This window comes from Numenius arquata, chromosome 2, assembly GCF_964106895.1.
Source record: "Numenius arquata chromosome 2, bNumArq3.hap1.1, whole genome shotgun sequence".
In the NCBI taxonomy this organism is placed as follows: Eukaryota; Metazoa; Chordata; class Aves; order Charadriiformes; family Scolopacidae; genus Numenius; species Numenius arquata.
Genome location: NC_133577.1, coordinates 80,744,919 through 80,771,410, shown reverse-complemented (window position 1 = coordinate 80,771,410; position 26,492 = coordinate 80,744,919). Strand labels below are relative to the sequence as shown.

General features: G+C 35.6%; 1 protein-coding gene across 2 annotated transcripts in view; it reads right to left on the bottom strand.

Annotated features, from left to right (window-relative positions):
* Positions 1–26,492, bottom strand: part of ANKS1B (ankyrin repeat and sterile alpha motif domain containing 1B) — a 441,596-nt gene that overhangs the window by 307,882 nt on the left and 107,222 nt on the right. For both annotated transcript variants that reach the window (XM_074144245.1, XM_074144246.1), the window contains exons 9-10: positions 25,233–25,373; positions 2,673–2,838 (exon numbers count right to left, since the gene is read on the bottom strand). In XM_074144245.1, the coding sequence (XP_074000346.1) occupies positions 2,673–2,838; positions 25,233–25,373 (307 nt within the window). The remainder of the gene's footprint in view (positions 1–2,672; positions 2,839–25,232; positions 25,374–26,492) is intronic.

The following is a 26,492-nucleotide window of genomic DNA, read 5'->3' as shown; positions in this document are numbered from 1 at the left end:
AGAAGTGGAAGTAACAAACTTTATGACTACTTTTGTTTCCTTTCTGTTCAGGTTTTCTCTCTTATATCTAGCAATCCTTTACCATTTGGTGCATGCAGTTCTCATCCTCTGCTATTCCCTACCAGTTCAAGAATAAGATTCGGGAAATTAAAAATAGCATGGAGAACTACAGAGCAGTCTGGATTTTACCCCAGTAGATCAGAGAATTATGTCTGACAAGGTGACCATTCCCAACCTGTTAGTTTACTGGCAGGGCAGATAATAGTTACATGCAGCTCTAAAGCATGAAAGGCCGGCCAGAATGACCTTTCCTCTCAATATAGGAAAGGAGAATTTTCCATCACTGAGTACAGTCAGTCTCACTTCTACTACCAAGAAGCAGTAATGTCAAGACAGTCAGGAGAGTTATCAATGTCCTACCACCTAGGGAAAGGAGACTGACAGATGCAATTTTATGTTCAAAGTGCTGCCTCCTGCTCTAAAATGAACTCTACACATGGCATAGTACAGAACTTTGAAATAGTATTCCCCAAATCATCATGTCTCAGTGATACAAAAACAGTGAAATTCAGGAAAAAAGGCATGCAAGTTAGATATCTGTTTTAAATAAATTATTTCTGTAATCATACATAGCTTATTCAAGCAATAAATCTGTATGAACTGAAGTGACAGGCTGACATACACATACAATTATGCATAGTGTTAAGTACCTTAAAACTGGGAGTGACACGGTTGATTTCATTTGGGCCATTTGTAGTATAAGATAACAGCCAACATGATTACAGATATGGCTTACAAACCAGGCCAAGTTAGATAACAACTACATTTATAGCTAAAAATAAAATCACATTTTGGAATCCGCTTATCTATACAGCCAAATGTTCTTCCCATTAAAATGTCAAGGAAAAGATCATAGTGGTATATGGAAAACTAAGACAGAAGAAATTACAGCACATTTGTATTTTCAACTCATTGACCTTGTTAGATCTTATAAAGATGATGGGTGCCCTCATGAATGTCCTGCAGCTTCCTTTGTTCTCTGGGCCTCTGATACACACCATATTTAACTACACACAAAACATATTTCCAGATTAAGACCTAAAAATGTCCCTTTTTTTCTGTTTTTCGTACTGATCTTAATGGACTTACTACAACTAAGAAAAATGCCTATGTTCAGCAGACAACACTCTTCCAAAACCTGGTATTTTAACTAGTGAAAAGTCTATCCCTTTTTTTAAATACTAATTACAATGGAAAGCTTTGTAGTCGAGTCCCATTACTACGGAGGCAGATAATGAACTCCCTCAGCCAATTTATGGGGTAGGGATATGGCAGTTTTCCCATTGCAATAAGTATGTTTATGGTGATTAACCAAGTAGAAGTCTGAAAAACAAGGATAATTTGGCATTTTCTTCCTTTACTGAAGGACAACCCATAATATTGTCCTTCACAGTCTGCTAATTTTCTAGATTATCAGAGCCAAAAAACCATCAACAAGGCAAACAACCTGTTACGCAAGTAGTCATGCTGATGTTCAAGTCAGACTCTGGTCCACTCTGTGCAACAATGCTATGAAGATACTATCTAATTTTGTGCCACCTCTTAGACCACTGCTCATAATGCAGGTTTCCTCAAGCCTTCGTTAGTCCAAAATTTATGGAAAGGTAAGAATTATGATCCACTCCACCTCACCCTGCAGACTCTAAAGCTGTATCTTGCTATCTGTCCCTCATATACTATGCTTGATATAGCTCTGGCACTCTTCCAATACTAGTTCAGCTGCGAAATCGAGAAGGTGCTTCCTTTTACATAGACTAGATAGGTAACATGATGTTAGTCAACAATCATCTATCATTCTTGTGCATTTCCCAAATCATGATTCATAATCAAGATAGCACAGGTCGAAAAGTCAATTGCCTGTTTCAAATAGGTCTGTGCCGCTGAGAACTGTCATTTGTCAAAGAAGACTCTCAGTCCAATTACTTATTGCAAAATGATTTTATTCTGAAATTCCTGTACCAGGTGGTGACTAATGAAGAGTTCAAACAAGGGTAATGGAATAGAGCATATAAATTTGGAGAACATAAACAGAGTCCTTACAGTCATCTGACTCAGCATAATACTATTGTTTTTTAACTATTGTAACTCATTGCTGTTCAAACCTGTATACCACAAACAACAGTCTGCCAAACTGTCATTTAATAATTCTGTCAATTCTCATTCACTGTTTCATTTTAAAAAATGGAACAGATCTTCCTTTACATAACATTTAAATACAGAGTACTTTAAATTTTGAATTAGTTGTATAATGTTCTTGCTAAGCACTTCATTGAAAAACAGAAACAGGTTGTTAAATAGATTACTGCAAAAGGCTGGGCTTAAAGAAATTCAATTTCTAATTTTTTGTATATTTTTTGTTTCAATCCTATATTTATCTAGGAAATTATTTAAACCTCTGGTTTGTTTTCCCTTCTACAACATTTTGCTATTAATCTTCATTCTGATATTAAGCTCTTATGGTAGCCAACAGAAGACTATAATGACTCTGTGATAAGTAAACAGAGCACTGTATTCTTAAAAATACAAACCTATACTTTCTATATAAAATTCTGTACCTTCTGTAACATTACTCTTACACCAAAGACTATATAAAGGATTATTTGGTGATTTACCTGGTCTTGAGGAAGGAACTCTTGCTATCTCTAGGGAACAAGGTTTTTTGGTCACTGCTACATCTATGGAATCGCAAAGACTGCTGTCATTTTCTGAAGGAACTGCATCCAGAGGTACAGAGGGTATTGCTTCCAATGCATAACCTCTCTTCTTTGAATAAGATTCCTGAAATGCAAAAATTTAAGTAGGTAAGAGAGATATTTCTCAGATGACAGAGGAGAAGAACAACGTTCACTAACTGTGGCTAGCAGGGTTTAAAACTCAGGAAATTAAATACCACATTCAGCTGAAATCCAAATTGTATCAGACTGCAAGCATGCTAGAAGATAACATTTCTTGTTTCTTTAAATTTTTTGTGTAATATAGTTCTTGTTTAGTTACAGAAATGTCTCTATTCATCAAACTTTGTATTTAGCAAAAGCTCCAACATAACTGGTCTTGCCATACCTGCTTTGCTAGATTCTAATTCAGGGGATGTCTCTTATTCAGTTTTTTAAATTATATCTCATGAAAGTGATAATTACATTAACTACTGCAATTACTTTCTCTTTGTGGATGGTTTTACAATATGTTTATATTATATATAAGAAAGCTAAAGATATGCCATTTACATCTTGATGGCAGAATCCCAGTTTATGAATGAAGATGAATTGCTGCTCTGTATTTGAGTGAACAGCAACAATGGGGCAACGTCCCTTAAGAGTGATACATACAGTGAATTCCCGTCATTAGCAAATGTGGAGGGAGGAAAAAAACAAATTAGTCAAAAGTTTTGCTGGTACACTAAAATGTCCAGTCAAACAGACTGTCTCTGCTTTAGAACATGAATAAGAAGACATCATACAGTTTCACCACAGTTTCTTGATTTGTGATTTATTTTTTTAATCCCGGCAGAAAGGAATTGAATGGACAAAGACACATTTCCACATCTTTCTTACATTGGACATACGGATGCCTGGGAAAGTCAAGCACTCCACATAAATCAAATAAGATATAATAAAATGCAAAGGGCCAGAAAGCACTCTGACAGATATTATCACAGCACTACTCAGAAAATGATTGAAGAACGGGATGACCAGAATAGGTTATGGAATAACAATTTCTTCAACAAGAAGAACTCATACTGCCTAAGGTAAACTATGGCTGTAGACAACAGTCCCTTTTTTAGGTAAATGATTTATACTGTTAGTGGATCATTATGCTACCGAACTTTTTGCAGTTTTTCCTGCTCATTGTGTCGTGACCTTATTTTTATGAGAGTTCATAATCTGGTAATAATTCAAGGCCTCTCAAAGCAGAGGGCTGAGATGGCAGCAACAGGAGCTCCACTTCAAAATTCTACCTGATGACTTCAACAAAATTGAGTTTTAAATCCTAGGTTAAACAACCAGTGAATAAAGAACTTGAAAATGAATACTGGAAACAGGTAATGGGAAAAAAATATACAAAATAAAATAAACAGAATACTAACAAGAATTAGTAACAAAAAAATGAGTATGTACTAGCAAACAATACAAGATTAGTGGTTATTGTTCAAAATATATGCCTAAAAGAGGAATGTGATTGTGTCTCTACCTCTTTTACCCTTTCCTGTTTATGTCTAGTCAGAGAACAAGCCGTCTGCATTAGCAATCTTGCCCATATATACTAACTACTCTTAGCTAGTGGTCTCTAAAGACATAACAAGGAATTGGAGTTTGTAAGTGGGCTTGCTGCAGCTCCAAATACAATTTTCAAATTTAAACCATCTCATTTCTTAAATGAAGTTAATAGAAAATTATTCCTGCAGCCAACATCCTGTAGGAGAAAAAAAAAAAAAAAGGGTTGGGTTTTTTTTTTAAATTCTGCAAATCACACTTGCATAAGTGTGCATGCATGAAGCATGGATATTAGGAAGAGTACAACAAAAACAAGCTTACAAATACACAGTTTTATTACTGGAATAAATGTGTATAAGTTGAAAGCCTAGGTTTAAATTAAAGAAGACTTTAAATATAATGTAATTTAGAAATAACAGCACTTTTAACTCTGTATTATATTCCTGCCTTTTTATCACAATAGAGACAGAAAATATTCCTCCCCAAAATACACTGTGTAATGTGGAGGCATCAATGCAGCTGAAGTGCAATTGCAGGACAAGCGGATTCCTTCCTATCTTGAAAAAAAAAGGAATTTCTACCTTGTGCGTTTAACTCTGCTGTTAAAAGACAGAGGCAAAAATTTATTTACCAAAGCAATGACTGAAATAGCAGACTTCAATTTAACTCTTGTAAATGCAAGTTTCTATAAGAGTAAGTCAGAATGCCAAAACCTTAGTAATAGTAAATCTGCATAGAGAAGCCCATGAATCACAGAATCACCTAGGTTGGAAGGGACCCTTTAAGATCATCTAGTCCAACCAAAAAAAAAAAAACCAAACCACAAACAAACAAACAAACAAAACAAAAAACAAACAAACAAACAAAAAAACCACACACACACAACACACCACGCACAACCCACACACACACCACCACACCACCCAACACTAATCCATATCCCCGAGCACCATGTCAACTCTTCTCTTGAATACCTCCAGGGATGGTGCCTCAACCATCTCCCTGGGCAGCCCATTCCAATGCCTGATAACCCTTTCAGTAAAGAAATATTTCCTAATATCTAACCTGAACTTCCCCTGGTGTAACTTGAGGCCATTACCCCTTGTCCTGTCATCTGTAACTTGGGAGAAGAGACCGACCCCCACCTCTCTACAGCCTCCTTTCAGGTAGTTGTAGAGAGCGATAAGGTCTCCCCTCAGTCTCCTCTTCCCCAGACTGAACAACCCCAGCTCCCTCAGCCTCTCTTTGTAAGACTTGTGCTCCAGCCCCCTCATCAGCTTCGTTGCCCTTCTCTGGACCTGCTCCAGCACCTCAATGTCTTTCCTGTGGTAGGGGACCCAAAACTGGACACAGTACTCGAGGTGGGGTCTCACCAGTGCCGAGTACAGGGGGCCGATCACCTCTTGGGTCCTACTCACCACACTGTTCTTGATACAGGCCAGGATGCTGTTGGCCTTTTTGGCCACCTGGGCACACTGCTGGCTCATGTTCAGCCGACAGTCGACCAACACCCCCAGGTCCTTTTCTGCCAGGCAGCTCTCCAGCCACTCTGCCCCAAGCCTGTAGCGCTGCCTGGGGTTGTTGTGACCCAAGTGCAGGACCCGGCACTTGGCCTTATTGAACCTCATCCCGTTGGTCTCAGCCCATCCAGCCAGCCTGTCTAGATCCCTCTGCAAAGCCTCTCTACCCTCCAGCAGATCAACACTCCCACCCACCCTTGCTGAGGGTGCATTCGATCCCCTCGTCCAGATCATTGATAAAGATGTTGAAGAGAACCGGCCCCAGTACCGAGCCCTGTGGGACACCACTCGTGACCGGTCACCAACTGGACTTCACTCCATTCACCACCACTCTCTGGGCCTGGCCCTCCAGCCAGTTTTTAACCCAGTGGAGAGTATACCCATCTAAGCCATGAGCATCCAGTTTCTCCAGGAGAATACAGTGGGACACTGTATCAGTATTCTTCTGGAGAAAGAAGAAATACTGCAGCCTTAAAACTGTCACCAACCACCAAAACGAACCCCTGCTCAGCTCTTGAATTCAGCTACAGAAAAAAAACCCCACATTAAAAATTGATATATGAAATATAAGAATAGACATTGGATCAGAATTTATGTCTACGTCACCCAATATTCTGTCTACAAAGGCAGCCAACAGCGCGGGCCTAGAGAACAGTGAGACCAGCACAAGGCCAGGACAAACATGTAGCAGTACATTGTCTCTTACTACCCTTTGAGGATCCTACACTTCATAATCAAAAGGTGTTGACTTTGTTTTGCATTTCCACCAATCAAACTTTCGAAAATTACCTTCTCAAGTTGCCTTGGGAGCACGTCACTTTTTACAGTTTGCACCACATTTTGTTTCCTCTGTCTCACCAAGTCTGACATCCCTAATTCTTGTACTTCAGAAGGCAATGAATACTTGTTCTTTACATATCCTCTGCTTGTGATTTCACAGAACCTCTATCACATTTCCCTTGTCCTCTCCTTTAAGGAATAAGTTCTAATCTACTCACCCAACTGTTCTGGGCTTTTGACCATGCCTGACACACCTCACACCCTCAGTCTTCAGTGATGTGACAGGGATTAGATTATCACATGGCATTCAAGATGAGGGCTCACCAAGTATTCACACTGACATAACGATGCTCCCTCTTTTGTACTCTACTCCTTTCCTAATTGCTCTTAACATTCAATTTGATTTACTGAATGTTATTCAACATTCTGTAATTAACATCGCAACAATATAAATGTCAGAGAAGAATAAATAAAAATGACGGGGTTACTGAGAAAATGGTTGGAATGTAAATTACTGACAAGTAAATTCTTCCTAAACTTCTCCCTAATAAAGCAAATATGATAATAGCATGCCAAGCAGAACTCAAATAACTTAGAGTCAAAAAAGAATTGTTAATACTTTAAAAAGTCTGGAACTCTATCAACTGATTAACTGACGATGATAAATCTGAATTTAAAAAGTGCATATGTAGCAAAAAAAAAAAAAAAGGACAAACTTCACATTGCTGGAGGAAAGCAATGTAAAGTCTTCTGGTTGCTGCAATATGTTCTCCATTTTGCAGGTACTGAGCATATTGTAGACATTTTTGAGCTCTAAACTAATTCAAGTGAGATGTAAGCAGATGACATAAAATTGTCTTCAAGTATCAGGCATCAAGCTGTGTGGTTCTGTTTTTCACTAAGACTAAAAGCTCTTCAGCATTCTTCCCTACAATATCTGTTCTGTTGTCTCACCTCACCCACTGCAACGAGCAGTGCAATGAGCACTGCAATCTACAATAATACTGTGTCCTAGATATTTTCATCTATATAATAAAACCTTCTAAAGAAATGCTCTTCCATTATAACTGAATAATTTTTAGTCCTGAAATCAAAATAATAAGTTTAATGTTTTTCAGTTATAGATTATTCAACCTTGAATGTCTGTAAACTGTTCCAAGATGTTGAAGATGACACATGTAACTGACCACCACTATCAAGTCAGAGTTAGTTCTTATTTGAAATCGCAACTTCATAGAAGTAATGTGCTGGGCTGCAAGTACATTAAAATAAGAATTTTTGTGGAAAGGATAAAAATACATACACAATAGAAGTGAGAGAAAAAGAGAAAAACGAGAGTGGGTGAGTCACTGCGAAAGCATTAGAGAGCAGTTGCCTGTACTGATAAAATACAAATTAGATTTTTGCCTTGTAGAAAGAAACAGCAACGTGAGATTGAAGTTGCAGAGCACATGCCAGTGATGTATCATGGCCCTTACTCAGCAGCCTTCGGCCAGTTGGATCTCTTCTGAGTATATGTTTGATGGTATAATACCTATCATATGTAATCTGAAACCTGAACAGGACTAGAAAATAGAAAGGGGAGGGTGGAAGACTGTTCATCAGTGGGCATGAGTTTGCTTCTAAAATTCTATACGGCAATTGCACATGGTTATATACAAGTGTGAAACAATGTTTTGTAACATGAGTAAATCTTCAAAACCTACATGCTGTTGAGTTAGGCCTTTTTCCCATGTTCCTGCAAAGCTTCTACTACTCTTGCTTCTTCTGCCTTCTAGATACTCTTGCATTCCTTATAAGAATCAATCTGAACAATGTATGCTCAAGTACTAACATATAAACAGTATATATAAATTTGTGTTTTTATGACCTAAAAATAAAATGATAGAGGCTCAGTAGGCATCAAACCTGAACTGACATTCTGACAAGACAGAATTTGTATTTAACTGAAAATGTATCCTACCATCCACCTCCTTTCCTATAGAAATCAAGTCAGTTGAAGTTTTTTTTACTTCCCTGGAACATTGGACAAGGCATCAGTCAGACATGACCTCCAGATGAGCAACAGCAGAAAAACTGTTCTTGAAAGATGCACTGTTACATCTCATTCATCACACTGATAATTCATGTAGGTATGTTGTGTCTCACCAGGAAATTACTAATTTATCTATAAATCCTAAATTTATGAACAGTTGCCATGACCTCCTAGAGTCTAGGCTATTCACAGTTGAAGGCCGCACCATATCCCATTATTAGAAAACTTACCAGATCTGGATTTGCTTAAGTCTCTCTTTTGATATATGACTGTCTTGTCATTAAAAACTAACTGTCCTCACAATTTATCTAAGACACCTAAAAACAATCAAAAAGGTTATAAGAAATAGTTATTTTAGTTCTAAGGCACTTTTTTAGAAAGTATGCAGAGAAAGAACGCCCCTATGCATATTCATGCTTGAAAATATAAGTTAAGGGCACTGGTTTAGAAAGAGAATTATTAGGGGGCAGTTTCAATTATATTTTCAGATAATTAAGACTTTTAAAGAAAAACTTATGGCTCTAAATATTATCTACAAACATATAAGAACAAGAAGTGGAACTAAAACCAGAGTTTTTCTTCTGAATAATAAACCTTAAAGGAAGAATGCAATATGTCTGCCATCTTTAGAAAATTTCTTTTTCATTGTATAGATAATGAAGAACTGCTATTAAACTCTGACATATCCCTTGAGATCCACCAGGGTATTGTATCTTCTTCCCTGGCTTGCTGCATGCCAGAGGACCAGCATGAAGAATCCAGGTGGCTCCTCTTCCATCACAGCAGGATAAATCCTGCTTGTTTGTTTTTTAGGAGACTCCAATGATACTTTAATTAATAAAACTTTGGAGAGTTATTGATCCTAAACACTCCATAGACCCAAAGCTGATAATTACAAGACTGAGCAATGACTATTGCATTTATGCCATTTGTGCAACAGAATCATAGAATTACAGAATAGTTTGGGTTGGAAGATACCTTTAAATGTCATCTAGTGCAAGATAAATGCAATTAGCAGGGACATCTTCAACTAGATCAGGCTGCTCAGAGCCCTGTCCAACCTGAACTTGAATGTTTCCAAGGATGGGGCATCTACCACCTCTCTATGCAACCTGTGCCAGTGTCTCACCACCCTAATTGTAAAAAACTTTTTCCTTATATCTAGTCCAAAAGTGTTTGCATCTTTTCTAATGTTTGTAAACAGACTGATGTATAACATTGTTGGATTGGGACACTTCACACTGAAATGTTCATGATAAGTAATCAAAGGTTGCAAGAGGAATCAAGAATTCAAGCAAGAAGCCCTGACCAGTTACTGAAGATAATTAAGATAGGTTTTTGACACACAACAAGGTAGTGAGGAGAATGCCTGAACTTGAAGCATATTGTGTGTTTGTCACAAGAAGGCACTGAGCAAACCAATTGAAAGTATTTCCTATTTCATCATAACCCGAAACCACAAATTAGATGGTGAAATATTTATTTTGACTGCCTCTCCATTGAAAGAAATCAGGAACATTACTATAATGTTATGGCTAGTAAAAACACTTTTATCTATTGTTAATAACTTAACAAAAGTAATTTTTGTAGTATCATGTAATTAGAATCATTTTCATGAGTCAAACGAGGATAAATGTTCATTGTTATGACAGCTAGAGACATTTGAATATGTAATTTGCCATAGAACAGGTAATAAGGTTCACTTCATGATATTACAAAATCTGGAAAATCCCCAGTAATCTCATTTAAGGTTAATGACACTGGAGGATCTTCCCTGGTCTCCACAAAGTATTTATAACATGTATTTTAAAAGGGTATTCTCTTTTACCCTCTTACCAAGCATCTGAAACATCGGGTTTCCTCTTGTAGGAATAATACATGTACAGAGTTATCCAACATAATTCTTTCCCTCAACCACCTGAAATAGCCTTTGTGAGGAAGTTTCAGTAAGCCTTCCACAGAGCCGAGAAAAATGTTCATTTTAAAAAACATGCTAGATTTGTTGTCCTATATATTTATATTGTTAGAAACATAAAGGTGATGCATAATTTTTCAGAAACCATTCAAAAAAGTTAGATTTGCTTTCAAACTTTGTGTTTTAGGAAAAATGAGCATTATTTACATAGCACCCCAAATTTAGATTTATCCTCTGCTTTTCACATGCATATTTTCACATACCTTGTTTAGAATCTAAAATTTCACATGAAAACTCTACAGATGTCAGTCCCTGAAAGCTAAAGGTTCCTACAGAGCTTTACAATACAGAAGTCACTAATGTAGCCTAAACTATAAATGTCTGAAAATATGGGTAAATTGTGAGCATAATGAATGCAGTGTTAACCTCAGCAGAAGAAACATATCACTGTATTTTATGCAGAGTTTTCATAATCCTATCTGGCAGATATTCAGAATTTCAAATGAAGTTAGGTTGTTGTAGTCATGTTACAGGCTTTCCCAGGCATACGACATTCAGGCCATGAAAAAGAGCAGATGCTTCCTCTAATAAATAACTGACTGTGACAAAGAATATACTGCAAGTCTACATAATCTGGTTTATGCAAATGCTAATGGTTGTGTGGGGCAATGTAGCAAAATACAGTAACTATTTTAATAAATGATTCTTAGTTTAGCTGAACAAAATGTAATTACAAACTAGAAAGTAATTTCCAGGTTAAATATCCTCCCATATTTCCACTGTTTCATGAACAACATTAAACAAAAAAAAATATGTCTTGTTTGAATATCAAGCTATAGGAAAATGCCTATTTAAAATAAAGGCTATTATATTAAAAAAAAAAAAAAAAAAGAGCTGAAACCTTAGCTCCATGGAAACAATACTTCTTTGCAAGTTGTTTATGCTCTAATGCCTAGGTTTTAAACACACACGCACACAAAAGCAGTTAGTTCAATGCATGGGGCAAATTTTGGTAAACTAAAAAAACCACAACGAAAAAATTAAGAATACAATATTATGCATTACTAAGTATCATAATAAACCCACTAATTAATCTTTGTCAAAGTACTCAGATATCATTTCATAGCCAGAACTTCAAACATGAAGGAGGGCCCATACAAACATTTATTTTCATACAACACTTTCTCTAGTACGAGATAAAATAACTCATTGGGAAGTGAGAAGTTTGGACCAGAAGATGTCTCAGAAGGTGAATGAGGAGGCTCAGAACAGTGTCACAGTTTCAAGGGTGTCAGCTTCAAAGTTCAAAGCACAAAGAACAACAAGAGAAAGGCTCTTCTGATACATACTGTGGTCAGAAGAAAGAAACTGCTTTCCACTTTCCCAGAGACCAATAAATACATGTGTACTTTGTCAGGCTCTGGACTTTATTTGGTAACAGCCCAAAGACTTGAAGGTAGTTATGAAGGGACATTTTACACAGTATCAGTTTGTTACATGATCAGACCTCTTCACTAGAAAACGAGAGGGTTTTCTTATTTGTAAGAAAATGATCACAACAGTTTAATAGAATGAGTAGATCTCCTGATTTACAGGGATCCCAATCGTATGTGACCAACAAGTGACAGATTCATTTTGAGCATCACAAAAAAATTTTTTAAAGTCTGCACTAAATCAGTTTCCCCTAAGCCAATAAAAAAATATTTTCTTCTTTGGGCTAATGTTTTTGTATGTGCCTGAGAGAGGTGTGAAACATGCACAGAAAGAGTGAATGAGAACTTATAGTTCTGCCTTTGGGCCATAAGGTGATGAACCATTCATGCTGCTTCTCCCCAGCTGAAAGAACGGTAGGTTTGGTCCAGCTCTTAAATGAGTTTTGTCTCCTACTGTACTAAAACTTACCATCTTAGGTTTCCAATAGAAGCAGTGAACATGAAGTAAAAATAATCCCTCATATTATGAGGGCCAAAACCATAGAAAATGTTAGATATTGAGAAACCTTGAAGTGGAGTCAGTATTTACTAGACAGCAAAGGCAGAAAAAAATGAACACATTACTCTATGTTAAGCAGACAGGCTGAAATTTTCTCACATTTTATAGCTTCATTCCTATCAATTACTGTGCCAGTAAGTGGAAAATATAGGGGTTGCTATGGAGGGGAGAGAGAAATTGAATATACCTAAGTAGATCTGGAAGCAAAACACATCATCTGTGTGAACAGTAATTTTTACTATTAACATAAAGCAGAAAAAAAACCCCTAGAACTGCAAACTGACTTGATTGGAGGACAAAATGTCTCACTAAAATGAGACATTTACTTTGAAAAGAAAGCTTTACTTTTAGTTATTACTTAACAGATAATGTTAAGTATAAAATATATACATGGAAATATATAATGCTATAAATAATCTGTGCATTTTATAAAATATTCTGTATCTGCCCATGCATCTTGTTCCGAAGTCATGTAAATCCTTTCACAAATTTGCACAATAGAAACCAATTACTTGATGCCATACACAATGGATTTAATAGAAGCTACAAACAAACATTTGCTATTTCAGGAAATGGAATCTCCCATGTTTAAAAGTTTTCCGGATTGATACCGAAGAAATAAATATTTAATTACGTTTGGTAAAAAAGTTATTATTGCAACAGTGTAAGCCAAGACTCTCTTAAAAGAAACCCCTCCTACACATGCTCCCACAGTAAAACATAAAGAACAAGAAAATGTTTTTCCAAATATTAAAGTTATGGAAAGCCATATTATCAAAAATGAACAACTTTGTTGTGACTCATACCTTTATCTGTTACACAACTGAAGTGAAAATGAGATACAAAATCAACAGAAGAAGAACATTCTGAAATTGTCTTTAAGGCCCCAGGATTCATGCAAAGTTTGAAAAAGTTAGTACTTTCTAATTAAATAGGACAAAATAACCTTTGTTTACATTAAGCATGGTATTTCAGCAATGTGAAAACTGATCCTAACAGTAAGAGAAAATCAGAGGGAAAGTAATTTCATACTGTAAGTTAGAATCAGTATTTAAAAATGGTAAAGCAAATTATTCCATTATAACAAGAGAAATATGCACAATAGTAGTAGAAAAATGTTAACACAATTTTCTCCTGATCTCCTATGATCTTCAAGAACCCAGTAATTTCCTATTTCAAACCATAGTTCAGAAACACAGGTCTGAACTGGACCCTATGAACTCTGTGGTTTCCTGGCCAACAATGTGCCAAACCCCAGTAACATTCATAATACGGATATTTAGTTTTACGGATACAAAAAGTTCCATTACCCAGTGCTATCTTACCATACTGCCTACATACTCAGCAATTTTTTGAGGACTGACTTGGCCATGTTGAACTCAATTAGCTAAGGACATGTAAGGACAATACATCAGCATAGTTACCTAATTCACTACTCATCACTGAAGGAGAAACATTCCATTAATAATGTAATTATATGTAATAATAAATAAATTTGATTTATTTATCAAATATCAAATCAAATTTGATAAATTTGATTTTATAATAATAAATAAATAAAAAAAATATGTAATAATAATAAACATGCTACTTCCTTATGGCTCTTTAAATAAGGAATCCCACTATTTTATGTCTAAGCTCTAATGTTTTAATTGTTACTACAATGATTTCTGTGGTAAAATAATCTACTTATTTATTGCTTGTACTCAGCCTTAGTTATTGCATAATGGAAACTGAAAATGTGGAGATTACATAAAATGAAGCGAATAAGGATTATAAATGAAACAAAGTCACATTTTCAATGAAATTTGAACTTAGAAAACTTTTTATAGGTTCACTACAAGATTCCAGTTTCAGAACGGCTACCATAGTCATATGTCTATTTGGCCAGAATTCAGGTAGCTTGCCCCAGATTTGAAGTCACGTTAGCTGTATGTAATACTTTTAATACAGATATTCTCTATTAATGCTCTGTGACCTTCCTTCCTATGCAAACAAACTACTATGTCAGTGTTTCACACAAACAAGATGGTAAAAAGTACACAGAACTCTTTTTGACTACTGATTCTATTGCTCTGGGTTCCTATTCAACTAATTTCTTACATTTCAACAAATGAGTAGCTCAGCTTCAAAATAGCAATGTAAATGCTTAGTTAGCATACACTCAAGTAATTTGCAAACTCAAGATCCTTTCACAATTTCACGAAGAGGAAAAATAGTTGATCAGAAAAAGAAATCTGCTACTCAAGAAAGCCTGCATGTCATGTGGCACCAACTAAAGCTGGACAAAAGGAGACACTTGGCAGTGGATCTTTCTTTCTGGGTCGAAAATGGGATTCTAGCTACTTACAATCCAAACTGTGAACTGTCAGCAGTTCTTTGGTCATACAGTCCTGATGAGAAATAATTGTCCTTAGGAGAAAGACGTTAAGATAGCTATCCTTAAGAGGCAGCTCAGAAATTGTTCATGCACTTTACAATAGAACATTATTACACTCAAAAGAAACAAAAAAAGATACACTCAATCTGTCCACTTTGGAAGTGAGCAGAAAGGAGTGAAGGAAAACCTTCTGCTTTGTCAGTTGTATACCCTCTGTAAGTGCCCTGGTGTTTAATTTACAACAAATTCAGCTCAGAAGCTAGGCATGTAGTCAAACACATCCCTCTACTTCATGTCTCATGCTGGCTGCCTTCCAATGGTTTTCTGTTCAACATAAAAGACCAGCCAATTGAACATCAGAGATGTCCACTCTTTCTCATTGATACAGGGAACCCAGATGGGTTTCTGAATGAACTTTCTGCTGTCCGTATTTATTCCACACAATGCAAAAACAGTAACTCTATAAAACCAACCTGAATAAGGCAGAATTTACGCACCTGTCCACGTACAAATGGATTACAACAGTTTGCTCAAAAAGCTTTATGTGTATGTAGAACTTGAGTCTCTGCTAAATATAAAGTCTGATTACGGAGGAAGCTAGTGGGTTGTAAGTACTTAGACAATTAGGTAGGTTAAAACACTGTCTGAGAGTTAACGACAATTTTGCTAAATTCAAAATTAGGTAGTATTAAATGGGACTTAATATTGCCTAAAGATTTCATTTTCTCTCTTCTTTTTCACAGTCTAAAATGATGTGAATAAAAACTTAGGATGCTATAAAGTTATAGCACCTTCAAAAATAATATAGTCAACTTGATACTGTGAATTTATTAATTTATCTCAGTGTCTTCACGCTTACAACCTTTACGTTGCAAAACTCTGCAAAATGCCTGGTGGACTGTTCTGGTTACACAGAGAGACATTTATAACATGTTTTTGAAAAAGCTATCTCACTCTTTTTCCAAAGTAACACAACTATTTGCTATATCATTAGTAGTATTACTGTTATTTCTATTTATTACAGTAAGATTTCATGGATCAGGACTGCTTATTGCTTCTGGAAAGTGAATAGAGCATTTGCATTTTACAGTAATACAGATGATTAATACCATTCTAGGTAGAAAAACATAAACCACAATGTTGCTCATTTCCTAGCTGAATTGCCTTTCTGAGAGGCCTTAAAGGGAAAAGAGTATGTAGTCTTACACATTTCCCTTCAATATCTCAAATATGGACTCTCCTTAACTTCAGTTTCATTTTATTTGACTTCCAATTCATGAGTTAATCTTAATTATGAATTATTAATACTGTAAAAGACATAACAATCAATTTCAGATTTTAAGAAACTCAGCCTTAGACTGGGTTTGGATTTTTGTGAACATATAAGTGTCTTGTAATAAAGTTTGTATGTATGGAAGCCCAAATGGGATTAAGCACATTAATGCCTATGCTTAAGTAGGCTTAAGTAATTTGTTGAATCAGGGTTTATTTCATTTTCAGACTCAGTATAATGGGCACTGTTAATAAAAGTTTTCAGTGAAATACAACAGCCAGACATGACATTAAACCCAAGGCACACAATTTCTTTTGTACAGCAAGAGAGGATTCACAGTTACAGACTACAAAGTTGTTCTTTTTAAATGCTCAGTTGTCAGGTCTTTTCTTCAGAAAGAAATCAGATTCTATCAATTTTACAGACTTCTCCAGGGACTTACTCTATGAAGCCATGAATTTCCCTACTACTAAAAACTGAAGTAAAAAGAAAAAAAAAAAAATCCCTCACAGCTTCAAGTATTGGCTTGTCAGTGGTTCTCAAATACATTTCTACCACCATCAAAAAAAAAAAAAAAAAAGGATCCCAAACCTAAAACAGAAAAAAAGTTTCTAGGCTCAAAAAATGTCCCAAAATGTCAAGTGCCTTTAAACAGTCCTTCATAGAACTGCAACCTACCACAGCATGTCTTAACAACTAATCTGTGTAGTAAATCCATGTAGTAATCACTGCCCAGGTATCACCACGCAAAAGATCTCTTAACTCCAGACACCCCAAATACCTGTTTTTGTGTCTATAAACTCTTTTCCTCCTGTTACTATTATAGAAACAACAAATATAAAGTATCTTATGATGGATTTTTTCCCACAAAATATAATATTGAACAATAAACCAAATTTGGTCAGACTAAACAGGAACTTCATATGTTTTCAAGTTTCAACATAATGCTTTAATATTCCTGCTATGAAGCAGCTAAGATTCAAACATGAAGTTTTCAATACAAAGTTGAAATTCTTTAATGTACAAACTATTTGCTATGCATTATTGCTATCCATTTGCTATGCGATTCAATTTTTTTATTTATTTATTTTTTTCCATTTTCCCATAATTCATCAGGCAGTACTGAAAGCACAGACACTCCCTGAAAGCATGTCTTCTGGTTACCACTAAATTGCAAACCACAAAATAATAAAACCTAACAATACTTACACTATTTAAGATCTTCCTAGTTGACACTGCCATATTTCAGTTAGGAATGTGACAGTGTTCAATTCAACATTAATTTCTACATAAATTTGAGTATCTTTAGTAGTAATTAAAGTCCATCTTGAAAACCGGTATGGTCATCAATACTTCAGATAATTTCTGACACATATCAACAATTCCAGTGTTGTTTGATGCCTCTCTTCTTTCTCTATCTTATCCGATTTAATTTTGCTGTTTCATGATCACACCAAGAGACAACACAGACCAGTGGTACCCAGATTTACACAGTGCTGGACAGGGACAGCCATACTTTCACAAACAGTAATTTACAAATTTAAGAAAATGGAGTCAGACCAAATTTCTTAAAGAAATTAGCTCATCTGAGGTCACATATCTATAATTATAGAATGTAGACATTTGTAATTATATGAAAGAGATCTCTGGAAGTCATCTCATCCAAACTTTCAGTCAAAGAAAAGCTATCTTAACCACTAGGTTACTCTAGGCCTTGTCCAGTCAATTCTGAAAATACCCGAAGATAAATAGATTACAACATCTCTGGTTACATGACATACCTGTGTAGTGGTGTCTGGATTGTACAACTAGTACAGTAAAAATGCATTTGCCACAAGCCATCTGAAGTCATGGGCAACTGGAAATTTACATTGGAAATTAAGAAGCTACATACTATACACAAGAACAAAACACTCAGCTTCTTTCCTTAAAACACAATCAGAAAATGTAGCATAGCACTAAAATAAGCCACAATTTTTTTTTTCGAATATACTTATTTCCCATCGCTGTTCAGCAGGGTATAATCATCACCTGCTGATTCTTTCTAGGCAGAATACATATTGCACTTTTCAGTAGCCGCTTCAGTGTGTGGGTAGCATGTTCCTGAAATTACCAATAAAATTTCAGCTTACTGCAGAAGAGGCAACACTGCAAATCAAGAGTTTAACAGAAATATGTCAACTTCATTTAAATAAACTCATCATTTAATCCACGAAATTAGGAAGAGGAAAAAAAATCATATTTTTCACTGAAGATTAGAAATTATAGGAAAATATTATAGATAATATAACAATCCTACTCTGGCTATTCATGTTCCAGGTATACTGTATGACATAGTTTTCCTGCTTAATAGTGGTTCTCCCTGAAAAATAATTCTGTGTCTACCATGTCTATATCATAGAATCATACAATCGTCTAGGCTGGAAGGGACCTTTAAGATCACCACCTATCAAATTAGCACATCACCAAACAAGATAGCAGGTTTCCTTCCCTGTAACATATAAATTAGATAATGTCACAAGGCTTTCTGTTTCTAATTTCGGTGAACTTCAACACCAAGCAATATTAGCCATATTTGTTTATTTACCAGTCTAATTTGAAATGTACTTCCACTGAATGCCCTGAGAGGTAAAGCTGTTAGTGAAGGATGACACCACTTCTTGGGTCCAAGATGTTAAAATACTTTAGCCAATAGTATTTAGTTAAAAATAGACTCCTTGTTTTTCTCTGTTTTTATTAAAGAGCAAAGAAGAAATACTCCCTCTTTTATACTCCCTCTTCTGCACCTCAGGAGTTCAAAAAAATTACTTTAACACTCACATTAAGCTTAAAATCTAAGAAAATATTGAGAAGCAACTGAAAATAGAAAGAGTTCAAACTAGAAGAATATGTTAAAATGAAAATAGACAATGGCCAATAAATTTCCCAGTATTAAAATTCTCCAGAAAGAGACAACATAGGGTCATGCTGTCTCTCTCCAGAGAGTAACAGTACAGAGATTTTTTAGGAATAGACTTTATGTCTATGTGAAAACGAGTTAGCTCCTTACTTAATTTCCTCATTTGTCTCTAATGTATCAAGAGCTATCTTTGCAATTGTAAACATAATTGCAACATAATAATTTTCAATGTCAGGCTTTGTATAGAATAACCTTAACCTGCTTCTACAATACAAACACAATACAAAATTCCTTCCCATTAAAAATCACTTCTTAAAAATATATAAAAAGAAGTACAGACAGACATGATGATTTTCAGGAAGTCATACATGAAATACATAACACTATTAACTGACACATCCAACTCCAAACTTTAAATATTCCTATCACAGCCTATACCGCTAAAGAAACAGTGTTGTATACAGTTTATCTCCTAAAAAATGTAGTCAGGAATCCACTTTCTATTCCCTCCCTCTAAATAAAAGACTTCTTTTTTGCAAAATTCTCTTCCACAGGAGAACCTGTGACAAAATTTCTACAGTTCCTACCTCTAGGAATCCTGGAGATGTATACACAGAATATAGATCAGTCTTAAAAGTAAATGTGAAGGTCTCCCAGAAGTTCTTTGTTTCTTAAAAGATGAAAATTTGACATTAAGCTAGAAACGTAGTGCTTCTTTAAATATTTAAGTAAACTTTCCACATCTGTCTATATTTTTGCAAATACCCATGCTTCCTGGCAACTGGCAATATGAAGATGTATACTTAAAGCTTTTAAATCGAAGTTCAGTTTTTCCATAACAAGTGAACTGTTCTCTTTACAGATATTACTTTCATTTTGTAACAGACAAATGTGGTGTTCCTGGTCGACCATCATATCAAACAGAGGGAATAACTGTCAGGATTTTTAAGTTATGCATATAACACAAGAGACAGTGCAGTCAAGCTGCTCCAGCAACTTCCTAAATGGGACATAGCTAAATCTACCTTATCTCACAAATATTTTTAATCACAATTAGGAAAATATGCTGGCATGGCTGTCAAGATTAAGGTGTGCAGGCTGCTTGCTTTAAACTGATAATATTGCTATGATCGCACAGGAGTCTGCACCCATCTCTCTGACATCGCAGACAGCCCTGAATTTATTTCTGTACATCAGGCCCTGTTTGCCCCTTATCAGAGACATATTCAAAGCACACTATGCATGAAAAAGAAAATGGAATTAAAACTACAGTTTCGTACATTTGGACTATGCTGCTTTATTCCAAAGAAAATGTGAGTATGTACCTATGTGGGTACTGATAAACTTTGTAAAATAAATACATTTGGAGCTGAATAGTAAATTAACCTACACTGCAAAAGATTAAGACCAAGAAACAATTCTATTACTCATATACAAAAGCACTCTACACTTACTTATCATATTCCTTATCCCTTCATTTCCTATCCTCCTTTCTACCCTTTTTAAAAATGGGTGCAATGTTTCCCTTTTTCTGGTCACCAGGGACTTTGCCTGACTGCCATGACTTCTCAAATATCATGGAACGTGGCTTGACAACTACATCAGCCAACTCCCTCAGGACTCTGTCTCATCAGGTCCCATAGACCTCTGTATGTTCAGGTTCCTCAGGTGGTCATGAACCTGATCTTCTCTTACAGTGGGAGGGACTTTGCTCCCCCAGTCCCCGTGGTCGATCCATTTGAGAGGTGTGGGAAGAGAGATCACCTATACATATACAAGAAATCGCAGGCTACTTGCTTGTGCTAGGGGAACTTGAGATCGGCGTTTTCCATCTCACCACCTCCCTAAGTTGTCTTAATGACTTTGTCTCAATGTTGTTTGCATTAAAACAAGATAGACCAAAATGTCCTTGAACCTTTGTGAGATCTCTCCAGCTAAATGTTATACTTTGTCACTTAATTCCTATTTTTGTGGCTAATCTAAGAAACAACTATATATGAAATATCATATTCTTTTATTCCAGCTCTTGGACAGGAATAATGTTCCTTAGTTTCATATTTTTATGATGGCCAGAAATGCAACCATTGATAGTTACTGTAGGAAGAGTTTATAAGAACAAGATCCACGGAAGAGGGTCTAATGCTATCATATCATTTATAAATGCTTTGTTTCAGTTTAACAGAGATACCATTGCAGAGTAAACTGTTTCCAATTAAGCTTGCAATGCCAGAATTTGAGACTGCTGCAGAAGCACTTTTGGTGTTTTACATCTTTGAGAGTTTTCAAAACTGTTTTTACTGTGCTGATATTTAAAATTATTAAAAATTTTGGAATCTGTAGAAGAGAGTTATTCAGTTATACATGTTAAAAAGGGGGCTTTTCTTTTGTACTGACTGGCAGCCAGAAAATATAGAATCTGGAATTTCCTAAGAAAGGTTTTTTCAGATATAAAATACTCATTTGCAGAAGTCAGCATTTTTCACAAAAACGTGCATGTTTTACAAAGGGTTGAATTTCTGCCCCAAAGAAAGATTAACTTCAGAAAAAAGCAATAGCCCCACGTTAACCATAAACCATAACCTACAAATGGAATTCACTCTCTGCCAAAATAAGAAGAGGTATTTAAATCCCTGTCTTCCAAAATCCAGCTGAGTATCCTTGCTCTCTGGCTTTTAAAATTTATTTTGGGAGCGGATGAAGCTGGTTGTTAGCTCCATTCTAATGTAGAATTGGGCACTTGCTAAAATCCTGAAATTTTTACAAGACTCGTAAAGCTCTTCCAGGACTTCACCAATTGTGAGACTGTAAAACACAGTTACTTATTTGAGAATAGCTGTATTACTGCTATGTTAGGTTTTAAATGATATCTGCAGAACAATTTACACAGAACTTTCTATAACAGTCCTTTCTAAAATAACACTTCCCAGTACAGTACAGGCAGAAATGCCATCCTGCACGTCAGAAGTATCTCCAGTCAAGCCTTTCCCCATAACTGCAATCAAGAAATCAAGTTTGTCAAGGAAATAACTGCTCTTTACTTTGGCATATTGAAAACTTAGCTCATTAGGTCACAGATGGACACTGTTATAATCTCACCTAAAATTCACTCTCATTTTACCTTTGTACCTCTGACTGTGTGTATAAACCAAGAATCAATCTTTATGTTTGTTCTCCTTTGATGTGTAAACACAGTATATTTATATAACTGTAAAATCTATTTTTCACTAGATGAGAACTGGAAAAATGAACTTGTCATTTGTGTTTAAGAGTATTGATAGACCCTTTTCCCTATTTTGGGGAGTTTTTAGTAGAGTATGAGTTTTAAGACGTGTCAAGTACCCTTATCTCATTGTTTCCTCACGATGAAGTCTGGATTTTCTGATATGTTAGTGAACTGATGTATCAGAAACACTTTTTTCTACTTTTACATAAAACATGCTGTTGAAGATTATATCTATCATAATTTTTAGAGCAATTCAAGACATTGGTTTTGCTCTAAAAATTGAAATAAATAATTTATGTTCTCGATTCCCTAGTACAAGATGTTCTCTGCTGCATTCTGAAGTAAATGTGAAAGATCCAACAGATTAGCTAACAGCTTGAAAGATTGATACAGTGATGGCAACACTTTATAAATTGAATTCACTGGTTTGTAATTTGGCGATTTTTCACTAACTTCTTTCCTTTCTTCCATAAAAACAAAACCAACAACAAACCAAAACTATCTCTGTCTTCAATTTTTATGGAGACAAACAATGTAGAAAGGTGATCTTTCACTTCATGAATGAAAACACAATAAATATACTCTTTTTTGTACCCATAATTAAAAATCTTATGTCCCGGTTTGAAGTAAAACCGAATCAATTTTCTGTTCTGTAACTTTACATCCTAGCTAGGCCTCCTCTAACTGTCTGAAATTAACGGCATATTCTTATCATTCTCAGAATGATAAGACCAATGTTTGTGCTCCATGCCAAGGAATGGTATGCAGGGAGGCCCTTGCTTATACTTACTGCCATAACAACCAAGGTCAGCCAATTTCATTATTTGCCCCCTTAGGGGGTCGGAAACGGAAAAAACGTAGAGGGGTCACATCAGTGGGGAGGAGTGGACAGGACAGGTGACCCAAACCTGACCAACTGGAGTATTCCATCCCATCTGCCCCACGCTCAGTATAACAGCTGAGGGATCAAAGGGTCAACCCCCTTCCTGCGATGGCCAACGTCCAGAGAGGACTCTGTCTGTTCATCTGCCTTTGATCCCGATCCGTGTGTTCCTGACTCCAGAGCTGGAATCCAGTTCCTATTCATCGCTGAGTCCAGTCTGGGACTTCCCCAGTGCCTGCCGGTGATGTGACTGTCATCCTGGGAGCTTGATACGGTTTTGTACATATTGTATCTATTTCATTATTTTCTTCTTTATTTTTATTTTAATATTAATTCTTCATTAAAGTAGTTTAGTTCATTCTAAACTTCTAAATCTCCTTATCTCTTTCTCCTCCTCTCTCCTCTTTTGGGGGGGGAGAGGGAGGGAAGGGCCATCTGTCGGTCTGGTTTTAGTAAATTTGGCTGAAACCACGACATCTTATTAGTTCTCAGAGCAAGAAAGATGAGATATTATAAGGCTGAGTTTAAAATACAAGTACAAAAAATAAAACTAATTCAGGAGTCATTATCTTAAAACTTAACATCATTCTTGAAACAGATCTCTCTTTTTAAAAAGGAAAGAGATACCAACCAACAAAGCTAACTTTATTCTATTTTTCAAATGCATTCCTCAGTATGATAACACACTTTACATATACCTTACATTAAAAATAAACAAGGAAAACAGAAATGTTTTTTAAAATTAGGAAATCACTCCAAAATGGCATATGTGTTCATCATAGGAAAGCTTAACAATTATTAACTCATAGGTGATGCATATTTAGATAAGAAAAGTTCCATTGAAGAAATATTTTTTGAAATAAATTCTTAAAAAGGAGGAATTAGTAACTACAGCGCTCCCACTGGAAAACGGGATAATTCCGACAGCTCTGCATCTTGCCAAGCGTCTAAAATGATAGATAGTATGAAGTAGAAAACAGCTACTGAAAGGGGAAAGGAATATAAAAGCTCCTTATAAAAAGATAGGGCAGTGCTCATTGTTATTCAAGCACATTAGTTGCCATATCCTGTTTCCATTGACTGCAGTGGAAGCTTTAGCATTGACTTCAAACAGGTGCAAGTCCCATGAGACTCAATGGAATAAAACGTACAGTCACGGTATGAAAGCAACAGTGTATAAAGTGTGGTGAGACAGGATATGTAATTCCAATCTGGTACACAAAATCTGACAAAGCTATTTAAACGCAGTGCCAAGTGAGGATGTAACTGAAAAAACAGACATTTCTAAACAGAAATTTGGCAGGCCTACATTCAACGCTACAAGAAAAGTACAGGAAAAATGTTACAGAAATGAGAGTGCTAAACTATAGCGGGGGGAGAGAACAAGGGAGACCCAGAAGCAGCAATAAACATCATCCTGTTCTGTAGCAATACAATATCACTTGTTCAGGACACAGCTGTTGGCATGCCTTGATGGATACTGCAGACTGGGCTTCTCTGAGAATTGTTGGGACTTAGACCCAAGTATATTATCCATTTTTATTTATTCTCCTCTGTATTATCATCAGCATTTGAAAATGTTTGGGGACTTTTTTTTTTTAAACTTACATAATCTTCAAAGGGAAGTCTTAGGCTATATTCTTACATCAGTTGACTTATGCATGATGTCCTCAATTAATTCTATAAAGAAAATAGCTGAGATATCATTATATTAATTAGAAGCTGGTCAAAAATAGAGTACTTATCCCAAAGGAAACTATGTGACTTCAAAATTTCTTTCCAGACGGAATCAGAAGAGAAAACTATGCAACATAAAAACTATCTCTCTAAAATGGGGGGAATAAATATCAAACAGTCTCAATATTAAACTCATCTGGATGAGTGTTACAGCAGGATGACCAAATCTTGATATTTAATTTTAGAACAAGATTTTGAGGTTAAAATGAAGGCTGAAGGTAACAATTATGAAGGGAATAAGGCAAAACTAGAAATTACTGTAAGAGGCAAGACAGAGAAGCTCTTCTATAGTTAACATTTTATGATGAAAAGGTGAACACATACCTGTGCAAGCATGGGAAATCCGAGGTTCCTGCATCCATTACAAGGTGTCAACGCTTCCCATAAACCTGAAGGACCACAAGTATTTTCACCTGCATCATCATCTTCTTCCTCCCTTGGTGATAGACACATTGAAGAAGGCCTCTGTGCATAAAGAAACAGTACTTTCAAATTAAACACAGTGATATATTTTAAAGAAACATTTTACTTATTGAAAAGTAAAACTTAAAACATTCCCATTTATAAATTCCAAAAGATAAACTGCTATTTTAATACAAAGTAACTACTCAACTGTCAATCTGCTGCATGAAAATCACACTTTCTAAGGAAGATACATCTTGACCTATCTGCAATTCTACTTTAAATATGAGGGAATATAATATCATACATTAAAAATATGTATTATTTTCTTCATTATCGGGTAATTGGCAATTTCTATTTTGTTTTACTTTAAATTTTGCTTTAATATCCTTAAGTTTAGGATTACCTACAAAGAATAAAAACTAAAATTTATATCTAAAAAAATACTATCCCCAAGAAGGAAATTATATAAGCTAAGGGGATTTTGCTTCAATAGTCATCTAGGTGTGTTCAGAAAAAAAAGTACAGCTGTACTACGTTTGACTGATCAGTCCTAGATTTTTGCAGAAAAAAAGATAAATTTAATCAAAATACGAGGTTTCAGTTTTTATTTTATATTTACCAATAATAAACTTCTTAGCTTATTTTGTAGGCAAAAAAAAAAATATTTAAAAATGACCTGTCTTTGTTTCATCAGCTAGAACAGAAGAAAGATATGGGAAAAAGTAGTTCAATTGTGAGCTTTAAGGCCTCCGTATCGGTCTCAGTGACAAGGGAATAATGCTGATTTTTGCTTAAACCATGATCCTAATTTTTTATGGCATCCAGAAACAGGAAGAGTGGACAGTTCTAGTTTATTGATGTTATTTTGCTACAGAGGATAGTCCATCCTGACTGAATGAATTGCAGCGGCAACTTTTACTGATTTCAGGAGAAAGAGGAAAGTTAAGCCAGTAATGAATGTTTTTTAAAATCTTATGTTAAAAAACATTATGACAACAAAAAAATGTAAATTTTATGCACATCTTAATCCTTTCTCTGTATTTAAATTGGAATATGTAATAGCTGTTCTGGTCTGCTTGACATTTGTTTGTGCAGCATACCGTATATTCAGATACTAAATGCTGTCTTTAGGACTGCTTGTTTATTTTAAACAATCTTTCAGAAGTTGCTGGATTTTTG